General features: G+C 53.4%; 3 protein-coding genes across 9 annotated transcripts; 2 read left to right on the top strand and 1 right to left on the bottom strand.

Annotated features, from left to right (window-relative positions):
* Positions 1-2,223: 2,223 nt before the first annotated feature.
* Efna1 (ephrin A1) lies at positions 2,224-9,173 on the top strand. Of its 3 annotated transcripts, XM_050166439.1 has the most exons (6): positions 2,458-2,911; positions 3,055-3,148; positions 5,768-6,063; positions 7,927-7,992; positions 8,107-8,157; positions 8,297-9,173. In XM_050166439.1, exons 2-6 carry the CDS (start codon positions 3,081-3,083, stop codon positions 8,407-8,409), a joined length of 594 nt encoding a protein of 197 aa, XP_050022396.1. In that variant the 5' UTR covers positions 2,458-2,911; positions 3,055-3,080; the 3' UTR covers positions 8,410-9,173. The 3 variants fall into 3 exon arrangements, with proteins under 3 accessions (XP_050022397.1, XP_050022396.1, XP_050022395.1); XM_050166440.1 differs by lacking the exons at positions 2,458-2,911; positions 3,055-3,148 and adding an exon at positions 2,224-2,413; XM_050166438.1 differs by lacking the exon at positions 3,055-3,148 and having other exon boundaries at positions 2,466-2,911.
* A 1,234-nt stretch (positions 9,174-10,407) lies between these two features.
* Slc50a1 (solute carrier family 50 member 1) lies at positions 10,408-12,827 on the top strand. 5 transcript variants are annotated; one of them, XM_050166432.1, is made up of 6 exons: positions 10,408-10,575; positions 10,824-10,901; positions 11,006-11,129; positions 11,655-11,816; positions 12,278-12,397; positions 12,470-12,827. In XM_050166432.1, the coding sequence occupies exons 1-6, from the start codon at positions 10,496-10,498 to the stop codon at positions 12,569-12,571; spliced, it is 666 nt and encodes a 221-aa protein (XP_050022389.1). In that variant the 5' UTR covers positions 10,408-10,495; the 3' UTR covers positions 12,572-12,827. The 5 variants fall into 5 exon arrangements, with proteins under 5 accessions (XP_050022389.1, XP_050022390.1, XP_050022394.1 ...); XM_050166433.1 differs by having other exon boundaries at positions 12,456-12,827; XM_050166434.1 differs by having other exon boundaries at positions 10,425-10,532.
* Positions 12,828-13,591: 764 nt separating this feature from the next.
* On the bottom strand, positions 13,592-14,190 carry Dpm3 (dolichyl-phosphate mannosyltransferase subunit 3, regulatory). The gene is made up of 2 exons (XM_050166456.1): positions 14,063-14,190; positions 13,592-13,941 (listed from the first exon to the last, which is right to left on the bottom strand). Exon 2 carries the CDS (start codon positions 13,934-13,936, stop codon positions 13,658-13,660), a length of 279 nt encoding a protein of 92 aa, XP_050022413.1. The 5' UTR covers positions 13,937-13,941; positions 14,063-14,190; the 3' UTR covers positions 13,592-13,657.
* Between the last annotated feature and the right edge of the window lie 1,271 nt (positions 14,191-15,461).

Raw genomic sequence — 15,461 nt, 5'->3', positions numbered from 1 at the left:
GGGAGCGCTGGGAGACAATGCAGGTACACAACTTTAGGGTAACAGGTAGCCCCAAACAAAGTCAGACACGCCGGGGCGAGCTAGAACTGGGATGCCCAGGAGGCCTAGATTTATTCTGTGTTCTGAAGTCCCTTCTGTCGTCCAGGACCGCATCTCACAGAGCCTGAAGCTCTCCTGTCCGCCCAGCAGGCGGCGCAGCGGCTCTGGGCGCACCGGGGTGGTGCGAATGTGTTGTGGGTCTAGTTTCAGCACTTTGCAAGACTGTTGTTTGCCAGGCGTATTTCCTCTACTACCCCGTTCCAGGAAAACATGCCCAAACAAAAGTGCCCTGCTTACTGCGGGACTCTGGGAGGGCAAACACTTTATCTCAGCCCATCACTGAGCTCTACATGCCAAGGGATAGCCGAAACAGATGGGCACTTCTAAAAGCACAAATATATGGATAAGATCAAGATCTGAAGTGACAATGTTGGAGAAGGTCCCAAACCAGAGGTTCTGCGTCTTGTCGAAGCCGAGGTTTCCGCCCCCCTCTTCACCCAGCTAGCTCCTGCCTCAGACTCGAGCAGTCAGGGGGCACCACGTCCCTGCCAGGCTGGACCCATGAAGATTGAACCTGCCAGGCGGGAAGCTGCGCAGCGGGGACCCACACGTATTCGCCCAGTGGCAGCCAACGGAGGCGATCCGGCTCCAACGCCGTCTCCCCCAGAGACAAGCTTGGGCTATTTTCTCTAAAGATATATTACTGCCTAACCCCTCTGCGAGTTTCTCAGCGCTCACACGTTTACACCTTTGTAGTGAGTGACCTCACTCAACAAACTCTGACCGGCTACTGTTCGCTGGCGCCGGCGACGCGACAGAGAACAAAACAAAACTCTGCGAAGCAAAAGAACTAGGAGGGGGTACTCGCACCACGGGGAGCGCCTGGGAGACCTTCACCTATGAGCAAAAAGCGCGTGAGGCACTTCTCTAGGGCTGCTGATAAACTTCGGACCCGGAGGGAGGGGCGGGCCACACCTTGGATCGGCGTGGGGCTCCGGCACGTCGCTTAAGGCAGGTGTGCTCGCAGGTGGCATGTGCTGTGCAAAGCCGGACCCTGACCCAGGAGCGGGATTTCAGGGCGCGGCACCTAGTTGGAGTTCGGTAAATATTTATGGTGAGAGTGACAAGAAGGGCCCACCTCCCGGAGGAGGAGGAAGGTCAGAGCCCTCCTCAACGCCAGGCTCCTCCCCAGCAGGGTCAGCACCGGACTGGCCGTGGCGTCCCGGCACGGCGTAATTACAGGCTCTGCCGCCAGGCTTGGCCGTAAAAAACCAGGATGAAACGTCCAGGAAACCCAGGAAGCTGGGCCAGAGCCGGCAAAGAAAGGGGGTCGGCGGCTTGCTGTGATGCGCAGCCGCAAAGAAAGGGGGGAGGGCAAGAATTAAACCCCTGCCCCATCAACCCTGCAGGCACACAGCCACACACGCAAACTATCAAACACTCAGCTTTCAGCTTTCCAGCTCCAGGAACACACTCGAGTCTAATCAAACACCTGCCCGCCAGCTCCAACCCTGTGCAGACGCCGCCAACCCCTCTCCAGACAGCTGTGATTCGAGAGGTGAATTCCTGCAAGGTTGTTTACATGGAGCGGGGGAGGGGTATCTGAGCCTGGTAGTGAGGCCCGGCGGACTGGAAGACCCAAGTCTGACTGAGCCAAACACAGAAGCCCAAACTACCCCTACTCCAGCCCACCCCCGCTGCACGCCCAAACACCTTTCCCCTCTTCTTCACACACTGTTCACAAACATTAGCATACGTATGCCAGGCGTTTCCACACGCTTCCACACACACTCACAAGTGTATTTACACCTACCCGCCATCACACGCATTTACACACGCCACATGTACATGTGTCGGTTAGTTTGTCACCCTTCATGACCATATTCCCACAGTCCATCTGCAAGAGCGCATTTGCTCGAGGCACACGTGAGACATATAAACAGGTCATTAGTGTACTTCGGCACTATTAAAATATTAAGACCCTCGTGAGCCCAAGGGTCCTATCTGTTCCTCTCGCACAAAGTACTGATGGACTGAGGAGTCCTTAGCCCTGGCCGCACACTTTACACACTTGATCACACACAGCGTCGCACTTTATTCCCGGCATCTAAGCGATGACACAATCTCTTGAACAAAGACAACATTGACAAACCCAACAAAAACAAACAGCCGCGTCTGTGTGGGGAGAGGCAGTCAAGCGCAGAGTCTGGGCATGGAGGGGGGGCAATCTCGAGAGAGTGTGAGAAGGCGAGTACGCGGGCCTGAGTGTGAATCTCGGGAAAGGTGTGGGTATAGCCCCCACCTCGCACCTTGGCAAGATTGGCGCCCCGCGCTGCAGAACCGGGTCCTGAAGCCGCTTCCCAGACCCACATGAGTGAGTTCCCTTTTCCAGTTCGCGTCTGCGCCGCGCCCTGTCCCACAAAGCCTACAGAGCCTCACACAGACGTGTGCCCCCCTAGCCCCCCGTAAGCGAACACGCAGCTAAGGAGAGATCCGTGCAGAGCCCGGAGCGCGCTCCGTCCCAGGGGCAGGGAGCCCCCCCCCCCACCCCGCTCGTTTTCCCATCCTCCACCTCCCTAGCCACCGAGCCCTGGGGCAGCGCGCGCCGGGAGGGGCGGGGGCGGGGCGGGTGTCGGGCGGCGCCGGCCCAAAAGGCGGAGTCGAGCAGAGAAGAGGCCAGATTTGTGTTCGCGGTGGTGCCTACTGTACGGTGGAGGAGCAAGTGGGAACCTTATACTGCAGAGCTCTCGTCCCGGCCTGGCCCGGCCCGGCCCCACGCTATGGAGTTCCTTTGGGCCCCTCTCTTGGGTCTGTGCTGCAGTCTGGCCGCTGCTGACCGTCACATCGTCTTCTGGAACAGTTCAAATCCCAAGTAAGCCCCGAGACTCCCTCTGGTAGCCTGGGCGCCTGGTTGGCAATGCCTTTCCTCGCCACCCTCTGGCCTGAGCCTAGGAAGGGTGGCCAGGAGTGGGAAGGATTCTGCAGCGTCCCTTCTCCGTCTTCACCTTACCTTAGTAACTGGCAACACCCGACCGTGGCTCATGCCGACTTGGACTGGCGCTATTTCTGCCCTTCTCTTCCTGCCCTCTGGCGTCCCATCACTCCTAAAGTAAGGATCTCACGCCGAGCGTCCTTGCCTTGAGAATGTAGCCTTGGCCCTGGCCTCCAGGGCTCTTTAAGTCCCCCCACGAAACGTCTGTGCCCTGTCTTTTTGTGGGCCGCTTGAGCATTTGTGAACTGACAGGCAGCTATTGACACCGAGAGTAAACACAACGCTCGGCGTAGCCCTGGAAGACTCTTGGTAGGAGTCTAGGTTCGGGCATTAGGTATTCATTCTGTATTCCAGATGACCCTGGAGAGTACCCCCAAGGATTTTGGGGTGGCATAATTTAGGCACATGCTGTGCATGGACAGACCGAAGGGAGTGGCCAAGGTGGCCACACTAAGGAACTCCTGAGAGGATTTGTCTCTGGAAAGCTTGGGGAGGAGCAGGGGGGTTTCACGCGGCCAAAGCGGGCTGTAACCGGAAGGAGGTAATTTCTCCTGGGCAGGTTTAGGGCTGTGAAGCAAACGGTTTGGGGAGGAAGACCCTGTCAAACCCTTTGTTCTTGCCCTTGAGTTTCCTCAAGTTGTGAGAACAGTATTTGGGGAAAACCAAGAGGGGGTTAGGGTGGGACAAGGAGAAAAAAGCCTCGACCCTGACTGGGGGGGGCACAAAATACCACTAAACCACCCCCTTCCCCTGAGACAGACGCTGTGCTGGTCTCCTGGCATTGTGGCATTGCATTGTGGGTCTGCTGGCAGCACAGAGCCAGCTGCCAACCCTAAGGACAGTGTCTTCCTGGCCCTGGGGTACTACAGCAGCCCAGTCAGCTTGTCCCCCTGACCCAGTCCTGTCCTAGTAGTGGGAAAGAGCAAAGTCCCTGTTTATGCCCATGCCAGGTGTTGGCTGAAGGAGGAGGAGGGGACAGGAAGCCGGGAGTAGGGAGGGGGGATCTCTGGCCTTTTCCGTTCCCAAGCTCCCAGGTTTCCTCTCTTTCAGGAAGGAGCCTCTTCCTTGCCCCCCTCCCTGTCTTCTCCACCACTAATGTAACCCCCCTTTCCAGATGGAGACCAAGTGTCCTAGGCAGGCTGAGAGGAGAAGATGGTGCCCCACTAAGTACAGCATCGGCCCTGTCCCCCTGGACACACACATACCCTGACTTATTTACAGCAACAGGAAAGCTGGTTTAGCGTGGAGGTCATGGGCAGTCTAGCCAGGGCCAGCTTGGGGGAAGAGATGAGGCGGCAGTGAGCAGGGCGGGGGTGACTCAGAGTAGTGGGCATTAGCCCTGAGATCCCCAAGCTCCAGGCAGAGGCCTGGAGACACAGGCACCCTGGCTATTCCAGCTCCTCTGCTCCCTCTACCCAGAGGTACCGAGCTGCCCTGGGGTCCTGGGGTCTGCCCTCATTTGACAAGGTAAATTTTCACAGGCGTTCAAGAGCGCCTGGGCGGGTAGCAGAGGTGGATGAGGCATGAGTCAGTGCCCATCACGGGAATGGGGGAAAGACGCCAGGCCCAGAGCTGAAATACCTGTTCTGAAATGGCTTCTATGTTTATCTCTCCAGAGAGGAATTTTAAAAGCCCTCCCTCTGCTTCTCTTTTCCCCGGGGTGGGGGAGGGGCCTGCCAAGCCTAGTTCCAGAGGCTGCAAGCTGTTGCAAGGCCAGGCCTCTAAAGGGTTATGATGACTGGGTAGTGGGTGGCCACCATGAAACCCCACCATCACTATGGGCACCACCCATGCCAAGGACTTGGTTTTAAAGCAAATTGGCAGCCAGCTCTGCTGAGCCTCCCACTGGCAATGCTTGGGAGAATTCAGAGCGCTGACTGGCTTTCAAAGGGGGGCGGGGGGGGGGCACTTTCCCACTGCTAAGACCCTACCCAGGCTGGAGCCAGGTGTCTGAAGCTAAGTGGGAGGGGCTGGTGGGCAGTCAGGCTGGAGCCTGCCAGGCTTTGGGGGGGAACCGACTGGGGGAGGGGAGCTGGCTCCACCTGGGGAGACAGAAAGGCAAGGCAGTCTCCGGTCTCAGAACTGCAGCATCTCATCAGGGAAAGGTGTGACTGAGGCTCTTGGACCTAAAAAGACAGGGATGTTTGGGGTGCTCTGAGGGAATGGGACAAGGAGATCAGGGCGTAAATTTGAGTAACAAGAAAGGGAGATTTGAATCACCTGATAAGAACGGTTTTACTATCTGTGAGTCTGGGTTTGGACCAGAGATTGGGTGCTGCAGGGTACTGGAAATCTGAGACTCTGCGTCCCGGGACAGAGATAAGCCAAGCCAGGGGTGATGAGGAGCTCAGCGACAGCAGAGAGAGACCCAGCTTGGCTCCTGAATCCAGAACAGCCCAGACTGAAGTTTCCTGGCATTTAAAGAATCACCTGGGGAAACAGAACCTATCCCTGGGCAAATACCTGGGTGTTCTAGAAAGTACTTCGGTTCCTGAGAGATACTTAGTGGATGTTATTTGGAGAAGGAGTAGGAGATGCCGGTATCGAGGGAACGGTTGAAGGTGGTAAAGAAAGATGAAAGAGATCAAGATCAGAAAATCTGGGAGTTAAGATTTGGGGGAAAATTCTTTGGGACTCCAGTGTGAACTGTAAGGGATGATGTGTGGCCAATTGGAAGCTTCGGGCTCCGGCCTGACTTCTGAGTGAACTGCTTCCCTCTGCTCTGCACCGGCCCAGGTTCCGGGAGGAGGACTACACCGTCCACGTGCGGCTGAACGACTACCTCGACATCATCTGCCCGCATTACGAGGACGACTCCGTGGCGGAGGCTGCCATGGAGCGGTATACACTGTACATGGTGGAGCAGCCCGAGTATGCGGCGTGCCAGCCCCAGTCCAAGGACCAGGTCCGTTGGAAGTGCAACCAGCCCAGTGCCAAGCATGGCCCGGAGAAGCTCTCTGAGAAATTCCAGCGCTTCACACCTTTTACCTTGGGCAAGGAGTTCAAGGAAGGGCACAGCTACTACTACATCTGTGAGTACACAAGGGACAGGCGACAGCACTAGTGGCCGGCACCATGTGCTTGGGTCAAGTAGCATAGAGCCCCGCCCCCTTCCAGATCCAAACTGTTTTCTCTCATTCATATCGCAGATGTGGAACAAGCTTCAGGTGTGTGCTAGGCACTCAGATTGGCACATGGGCACAAAAATAACTAAAATATTCCTAGCCCCTGCCCTCAAGGAAGCTGGGAAGGAACCCACATAAATCTTCAGGCCAATAGAAGAGTGTGGTGTGACTGACCTGAACACGGGGCACTTGGGGAAATGACCTGTGTGCCTGCCGAGGTCAAAGACAGCAAAGACTGTGTGGAATGACAAGTGCAAGGGCGCATGCGCCAAGGAAGAGTGACCTCTTCTAGAGCTCCCGGAATGAGAGGAGGGCGCATGCGCCATGGGAGGGCGAACACTTCTAGAGCTCCCGAAATAAGAGGCATATGAGAAATACAGTGATGGGCTTGAAAAGTGGATAGGACAGATTCTTGGAACCGAAATACTATTAGGCATTTATACTTCGTCCTGAGGGTGGCAGGACTCATTGATGAATCCTGAGAGTTACAAGGTCCAGGGCTCTGTGAAGGCTAGATCCAGGGCTTGTTCTCTGCTTGGGTCTAGGCTAGCACAGTAGAAAACGGCCCGAGGAAAGGGAAATTACACTAAGAACACCTCACCCAACTTCAGGCTGGGAGCCATGAGAAATGGGATGTGTAGAAGGGACATCATCACTACCATTGCTAAAGTTGCGTGTTGTTCCAGAGAATGAGAGACGGGACTGAACACTGATCAGAAAGTAGGCAAAGACTGAAGGTAAATAAATATCAAGATTAGGCAAGGCATGGGGGCTCGCAACTATAATCCCAGCACTCAAGAGACTGAGATAGGAGGACTCGTGTGAATTCAAAGGTAGCCTGGGCTACAAAGTTTCAGGTCAATGTGGGCTAGAGTAAAACCATGCCTAAAACAAACTGAATAGGGGCTGGGCATGGTGGCGCTCGCCTTTAATCCCAGCACGCAGTGAGTTCGAGGCCAGCTTGGTCTACAGAAGGAGTTCCAGGACAGCTAGGGCTACACAGTGAAACCCTGTCTCAAAATAAATAAATAAATAAATAAAATGAATGAATAAATAAAATAAGAAAGCAGTTACTGCATAAACTTGATAACCTGAATCCTGTCTGGAGCCCATGTGTGCCGGCTGCCATGGCCCTGGAGCCCACAGGAAAGGGCAAAGACAGCAGAACATGTTTGTAACTCCAGCACTCCTATCTGGTGATGGGAGGCAGGGACAAGAAAATTAACATTGGTGGGGTGTGGCGGCCCAAACCTTTAATTCCAACACTTGAGAGGCAGAGGCATGTGTATCTGAGTTTGAGACCAGCCCGGTCTACAGAGTCAATCTCAGAACTGCAGGGAGTTTGTAGAGACCCTGTCTTAAAAAAAAGAGAGGGAGAAAAAGCAGAGTTCTTTATACAGCCTTACTGAGCATGCAGTACAGAGGCAAGATGGACGGCAAGAACTGACCCCCAACATTTGTGCTCTGTCTTTCACACACTAAAGAAGAAGAAAGCAAGGTTTAAAAATAAATAGTCATAAAGGTTGTATATTGTTTGGATGCTTTATCCAGCACTCAGGAGGCAGAGGCAGGTAGATTTTTGTGAGTTTAAAGCTTGCCTGGTCTACATAAGGAGTTCCAGGGCAGTCAGTGCTACATAGTGAAATCTTGTCCTAAATAAATACAAAACAAATTTTAAGTAAACAGGGCACTGAGAAAGCAGAGTCAAATGTGAAATCATATCTTCTAGCAAAGGCTCTTTCCTTAACATCCTGTGGATTTATTTTACAGCCAAACCTATCTACCATCAAGAAAACCAGTGCTTGAAGCTGAGGGTGACCGTCGATGGCAAAATCAGTGAGTGTCAGGCGCTGTGGGTGCCTCCCTTCCGAGCGTGAGCCTGGGATGGGGAGGAAGTTGCCTCCTTGCCTCCTTAGCAATACCTGATCTATTACCATTCTTGTCTTTCAGCTCATAGCCCTCATGCCCATGCCAATTCACAGGAGAAGAGAATTCTAGCAGGTAGGGCACGAGAGCCAAGTGGGCCTGGGTCACAGGAAGGGTTTGCTAATAGAAGCAGCTCCTTTGCCACCCAGGGGCTGGCTGGAAGGTGGTGCAAACAGCGGGGCCACTTACCTTGTCTCTGCCTTCTCACCTGCAGACGACCCGGAGGTTCAGGTCCTGCACAGCATCGGTTACAGTGCTGCCCCCCGACTCTTCCCACTGGTCTGGGCTGTGCTGCTGCTGCCGCTGCTGCTACTGCAAACTCAGTGAAGGTGGATGCTTCACCTGGCTTAAGGATTGGAACTGGGCCGCGGAGCAGGGAGAAGCACCCCAAAGCTCCAGCCCTGGGGATCACTCCCACTACATGCTCAAGCTGCCACCCCGAAGCCTCAGAAGGCTCAGGATTAAGGGTTTCAACCCAAAGGAGTTCAACCAGCCTAACTGTGCCATTCCTGCCTCCACTTCAGAGGGATGGAGAAAGAAGAGGGGGAGGTCCTTTCCCTGCGATTTTTACCTTTAAGCCAAAGAAACAAGCTGTGTGGGCCTAGACCATTTAGAGGGCCCAGTGGGAGATGAGCTGGGGGCCTGAGGTCATGCAGTTGGACACTAAAGACGCCCTTCCAAGGAAACTCTGATGTCCAGATGAACTGACTGAAGAGAAAGCTTGAGACAGCTTCCTGCGTGGGAGCCAGGTACAGGAGAGGCTGCATGCTTGGGCTGACCCAGCATCTCTGCAAGATTTCCACCTGCTGAGCTGCCAAAGAGGTTTGTAGCCAGGCACCGACTGCATCCTCCCCGTCCTTCGGGCAGCATTCCCTGGAGCTGTGCCAACACGAGGACTATACTGAGAGTATAGCTGTAAGGGCAGTGCCCATGTGTTCCGTCTGTGTAGAATGTAGCTAAAAGGGCAGGGCCCACATGTACAGTGTCTGTATATAAATGTGCTGCGTCTGCTCGTTTCTACAACTGGACTTATTTTTTTAATATACAGTGTTCTTGGATCATAATAAAGCAATGTTTTTGGTTTTTTTGGACATGTTTTTCTGCCCCTGTATGTCGATTCATGATCACAGAGTCCCTACTGTGTGTTAGACTCTGCCACAGCAGGAGCTATGAGGAGCTATGCAGGACACAATCTGGGCTGCTATGGTACTCACCTAGAATCCCAGCTATGCTCCCGGCTGAGGGCGGAAGATTGCAAACTTGAGATAAGCATGGGCAACTCAGACCTTGCCTCAAAAGCAAAAACAAGGGACTGGGAACGCACCTCAAGAAGAGGAGTGCCAGCGTAGTGTGTGTGAGCCCTGAGTTCGCTTCTCGGCAGCACAAAGCAGAAGGAGCCAGGCACAGCGTGACGCAGGCGTGGCATGACGCTAGCCTGGAATCCCAGCACTTAGAAGGTTGAGTAAGAAAACTATCAAAACTTCGATGCCAGCCTGGGCTACAGTGTGAGACCTTGTCTCACAAATAACAAAATAAGTAAATAAAAGACAAAATTAGTAAATGACTAGGATGGGGGGGTAGATAAAATACACAACTTGGTTTAACTTCTCTTTCTAAAAAGACATGCTTCTTACCAGGCCACAGGGTGTTTCCTCCTCTGAGGGCTCTGCAGAATTCCCTGTTGTCGTGCGCTGGATCCCCTCCGCACCCCTTTCTGAATGCTTTCCCCTCCTGGCCACTCTACCCCACTCGCCTCAGCCTCAAGCGCAGGGCTTTGGCTACCATACAGGTACTCACGCTGTCTGGGTGAGTCAGGAGCTAGATGCCAGCTGAAGCAAGTGCGCAGCCCCACCAGCAGAGCCGCGTGGGCGGATGGGAGGGAAAGTTCCCAGTAGGGAGTATGTTGAACAGGGGGCCGCGTAGGGTTGTCCATGGATAGGAAGGGCATCTCAAGAAAGATGGCAATTCCTGGGATTTAGGGGACAGGCTAAAAGGATTTTAATGACCTCCAGGGGAAACTTTCTAAAGCTGAGTAACCAAGGTTCTGATTTGGAGCGCGCTGAAGACTGGGGGAGACTAAATCTGGTGTTTGCCTTCTAGCATACAAGGTCTTGTGGGAACAGACATTGAGGCTGGTGGTCATCAAGGAGTGAGCAGTGTGAGGAGGAGCCCGGTAGGGGACAAATGCGCGGTCCCTACTAAAACCATTAAGCGCCATCCGAAGGGGAAGCTCGGGAACCAATCCAGCCCTCCAGCGTGCAGCGCTGGTGTGGCAGAGGCCCCAGTTCCGGTGCCGTTCTGACGAGGGCGGGTTCCGGCGCCGGTCCGCGGGGAGGGCGGGGCTTAGCAGTCGCCTGCTCTGGACCTAAACAGCTAGTGCACAGCGTTGGGCGAGGGAACCGACTCCGGTGGGATGGAGGCGGGCGGCGTGGCAGACTCGTTCCTTTCCGGTGCCTGCGTGCTATTCACCCTGGGCATGTTCTCCACTGGCCTGTGAGAGCGCGGGTGGACTGGGCTGGAGACAGGACCAGGATATCAGGAGAGGAAAGTGGTCAAGAGACGGGGCTACAATTACTGGCTGTGTCTGGAACCCAGAATGAAAGTGGAATAGGGCTGGATGATCTGGGGCGCTAGGGCGAGGCTGACCCGTCAGCCTGAGGGAGGAGATCTGCTTGTCGTTCAGGGTGGATGACAAGCACCGAGGACCCATTCTTAACAATTCCCTTTGGGTCCCCTTCCAGCTCGGACCTCAGGCACATGCAGAGGACACGGAGCGTGGACAGCATCCAGTTCCTGCCTTTTCTCACCACGGATGTCAAGTGAGAATATTGGCTGTGGTGGGAAAGGCGGAGGGAGGCGCAAGAGGTCCCTGGGGACCCCCTGCCACACTCAGCCCCTTGGACCATAATCCCTCCCCTCACAGCAACCTGGGCTGGCTGAGTTATGGCGTCTTGAAGGGAGACGGGACCCTCATCATCGTCAATACCGTGGGTGCCGTGCTTCAGACTCTTTATATCCTGGCATACCTGCACTACAGTCCTCAGAAGGTAGAGGCCCACCCTCGCACCCACCTCTGCTCCACGCCCTGCCGCGTTAGCAGAGCAGACCGTTTCCTGGAAGACTGGTGGGATGGCATTACTTCCTTTTCTTAGAAGGCCCTTCTGGTTCTCCTTCCCAGGAAGCCTACAAAATGCACTCACAGCTACCCGCCCTCCTCTTGCTCACGAGGCTGGTGTCAGTGCTGGGGAGAGGGGACTATATACTGTCTCTGGTCCCTTAGAGTTAGAGCCGGAGCCAGAGGTCTGCTTTCCCACTCAATCACAGAAACATTCAATTGTCTCCTACTGTATACCTGAGGCTCACATGAAAAGGGGAGAGAGAAAAAAAAGATCAACTTTCCCTTCCCTGGAGACCTCCAGTGTTGTGGCTGAGATTTCCTTCAAGTAACTGGTGCCAGAGACTGGCATGAAGCTGGGGTGAAAGCTTGGTCCCCATTAGAGCATGGACCAAGACAATCCCACCAGAGAAACCATGTTCTGGTGTAGCCTAAGTAAGCTGCTTCTCCTCCACAGCACACTGTGCTCCTGCAGACTGCGGCCCTGCTGGGGCTCCTTCTCCTGGGCTATGGCTACTTTTGGCTTCTGGTGCCAGACCTGGAGGCCCGGCTTCAGCAGTTAGGCCTCTTCTGCAGTGTCTTTACTATCAGCATGTACCTCTCGCCACTGGCTGACTTGGTGAGTGCGGTGGCCAAGAGGTGGGGAGAGAAGGGCTAGGCTACCTTAGCCAGAGACTGGCTGATATTCTCAAAGGGGGGGGGGAGGCCGGGCGGTGGTGGCGCATGCCTTTAATCCCAGCACTCGGGAGGCAGAGGCAGGCGGATCTCTGTGAGTTCAAGGCCAGCCTGGTCTACAAGAGCTAGTGCCAGGACAGCCTCCAAAACTACAGAGAAACCCTGTCTCGAAAAACCAAATAAAAAATAAATAAATAAATTTTTAAAAAAATAAATAAATAAGAGGGGGGAGGGGGGGAAGACCCAGCTCCTGGAAGGAGGCCAGGCAGTAGAGGTGGGTGCGCAGGGTGCAGGAGAGGGCTAGGTGAAAAAGCAGAGGGATTTGGGTCTTTTTTCCATGGAAATTCCTAGGCACAGGTTCAGGAATGGTAATGTGGACCTGAACCAGGAGTATTTCTGCCCTAGGCTAAGATCATTCAGACTAAATCAACCCAGCGTCTCTCCTTCTCACTCACCATTGCCACCCTCCTCTCCTCCACCTCCTGGTCTATCTATGGATTTCGCCTCAGAGACCCATACATCACGGTAAGATCCCAGGTGGGACAAGGAGTCTACGAGCAAACAGTCCCTGTCTTCATGGCAGCTCTGTGATTGCAGGTGCCCAACCTTCCTGGAGTCCTTACCAGCTTGATCCGCCTTGGGCTTTTCTGCAAGTATCCCCCAGAGCACGACAGGAAGTACCACCTTCTGCAGACCTGACCACAGGCACCATAGGGCCCACTTGATACCAAAAAGAGCTCCTGTTTCTGCTGGTCCTCCTGACCAATTCCACGGATACAATGGGTTGTGAGGAAAAAAGTTGATTTTGAAACTAGAGGGATCAAAGAAAGACCTTTACGTAGATTGGATGGGACCTATGGGATGAAATCGCATTTTAAGAGATTATCTTTTCTCATTTTGAAGGCTGAGGTGGTATCTTTAGACTGTGCCTTAAAATAAAGTGTTCCCACCCCTGCCCGCAGGGTTTGTGCTTTCTCCACGATTCTCAGCCTATCTGACTCGATACAAGCTGAGTCTGTGACTGGCCTCTGACAGAGCTAGAAGTCACAAAGACCTGGAAGTCCGTTTAAAAAGGAAAAAACAAAAACTTGGAGGTTATAAAAAAATGGAAATAGGGTATACATACAGCCTTTTGTGGGAAGCCTATAATCCCAGCACTTAAAGGGTTGAGGCAGAGCCGGGTGGTCCCAGCACTCAGGAGGTGGAGGCAGGCAGATCTCTCATTTTGAGGCTAGCCTGGTCTACAGAGTTTTGGGGCAGCCAGGGCTACACAGAGAAACTCGAACAAAACAAAGAGGTTGAGTCAGGAGGACTGCAAGGTTGATGGCAGTCTGAGCAACACAAGTTGTAGGCCAAGTTGGGCTACTTACTTAGTAAAACCATCCAAACAGATAAACAAAACAGGTTTGAGGATGTAGTTCAGTTGAGGGCTTACATGTTTGAAGTCCAGCAGGTTCAATCCCCAAACACGTAATCTAGTCATGAAACCTCTGCCTGTAATTAGGGATGTCAGGCAGAGGTAGAGAAAGGCATCCTCAGACATATGTCTGGGATACATGAGACCCTATTTCAAAAAGAAAAGAAAGATCTGAGAAGGGGACAGAACACCACCAAAATGCAATGCTAAAGCCTGAGAAGGTGGCTCTCCTGCCTCCGCTTCTTGACTTCCGATATATAGAATCCCAGTACCTAATCCCCAATACACAAGATACACAAGGCTAGAAACGAAAAACTGCACTTTAATGGGGAACGTGGAAGGATGTGCGGACGGAATGGGTGACGGTGTCAGAAGCGTAGCCCCCTGCGGGCTAAATCCGCTCGGGCCTCCAGGATCTGGCTCTGCAACTCTCGGGCGGCGTCCTCGCAGTCGTGAAAGGTGGCCACGCGATAGCCCACAGTGCCCAGGGCGTAGCAGCCAGCGGACACCAGCAGGTAGGCAGGCAGTGGCCACAGGACTTCCTGGCAAGGGAAAGGTAGCTCCAGGCCCAGAGCTCCCATGGTCAGGGCAGCCCAGGCAGAGCCCAGGAGCGCCAGTCCCCAAAGCCACTGGGTTAACTTCGTCATGGTCGCTGCAAGTAGAGGAATCTAGGTTGAGGATCCTATCGACCATTGCCCGCTCTGCATCTGACAAGCATTCCCATTCACTGCCACCCTCTTCCACTTTCCACTCAGCCCGCCACCTAAGCGTACCTCTGAGCGTCGCGTTAAGGTCCGCATCAGCGTCCGGAAGTCCTCTTCTACTAATGCTCTTCCTCCGCACTGCCTTCTGGGAACTGTAGTTCTCAGGACAGCGCCTGGGGAACTTCCGGCCGCGCTCAGGTCCGGGGAAAGTAACTGAGCGCTCTTTCAGAAATTGCAGGTTAAATCCAGAGGCGTTTTTGCGCTGTTTTCCTGGGCACCCAGATCTGGACGGACTGGGACTTGTGGAAAGTTTGAGGATAGGCCAAATGTTGCAGTTCTTCAGCGCAGAGAGCACACTCATTTATTAAATCATTCTTCCAACACTCCCACCAAACACTGAAGATCAACTCTACCACTGAGCCCTTTTTATTTTGAAACAGGATTTTACTAAGTATTTGGGATGACTCCAATTTGAGACCCTTTCTGAAACAGGCTAGTCATGGTCGGAATGTCACACACATACCTGTGATTCCAGAGGACCGCAACAAAAGAAGAAAGGGTCACTGCAGGATAAGATAAAGAGCTGCCTTTAGAATTCCAATTTAAACCAAACTAGAGGGGGTTTGTTTGACCTTTGGTACGTTTTGGTTTAACGTCTTTACGTGTGCATTTGTGTGTCTGTGTGAGCACCTGCTATACACATTCGGGTGCCTGCGGAGGCTAGGCGAGCCTATCAAATCCCCTGAGCTGGAGTCACAGGCAGTTGTGAGCTGGGTGACGTCGGTGCTCAGATCCTGTGAAACTGCTCAAGAGAACTGAACTACTGAGCCATTTTCCCAGCCTGGGTTTGTTTTGCTAATGACTCCAGGCTGGCCTAGAACATGACCTAGCTGAGGACCCTGAACTCTTGATACTCCTGTGTCCGCTTTCCAAGTGCTAGGATTACAAGTCACCAAACCCAGCCTGAAGCAATTGTGTAGGGTTCAAGGTAAGCAGAAGAGTTGGGGGGGGGGGGGGGGGCGGGTCAAGAAGTCCTGGACTAAGCCAGGAAAAGATGGCACACACCTAAAACACCAAGACTCAGGAGACGGGAAGATTATTCCAAATTCAAGGCCAATGGGAGCTACATAAGATCCTGATTTAAAAGAGAAACTCTGGCCTGAGTGGATTGAAGGTCCACTTGGGAACTAGAAAGTGAAGATAAAGGCGGACTGTGATGCTCAAAGAGCCACTGTTCAAAGTTTTTTAGCTGGATGTGGAAATCCAGACTACCTTGGTATGTCAAAGAGGGATCCACAGGACTGGGGAGTCAGCTCAGCAGTTAAAACACTGGCTGTTCTCCCAGAGGACCACGTTGCAGCTCACAACTGTCTGTAATTCCAGTTCCAAGGGATCTGGCACCCTCACACAAACATACTTGTAAGCAAAGCACCAATGCATATCAAATTTATTTATTTATTTATTTATT

Source organism: Alexandromys fortis, unplaced genomic scaffold (assembly GCF_014885135.2).
Source record: "Alexandromys fortis isolate MF-2015 unplaced genomic scaffold, M_Fortis_MF-2015_v1.1 scaffold_152, whole genome shotgun sequence".
In the NCBI taxonomy this organism is placed as follows: domain Eukaryota; kingdom Metazoa; phylum Chordata; class Mammalia; order Rodentia; family Cricetidae; genus Alexandromys; species Alexandromys fortis.
The sequence above is the reverse complement of the archived record's forward strand: the minus strand, read 5'-3'. Positions and strand labels throughout refer to the sequence as shown.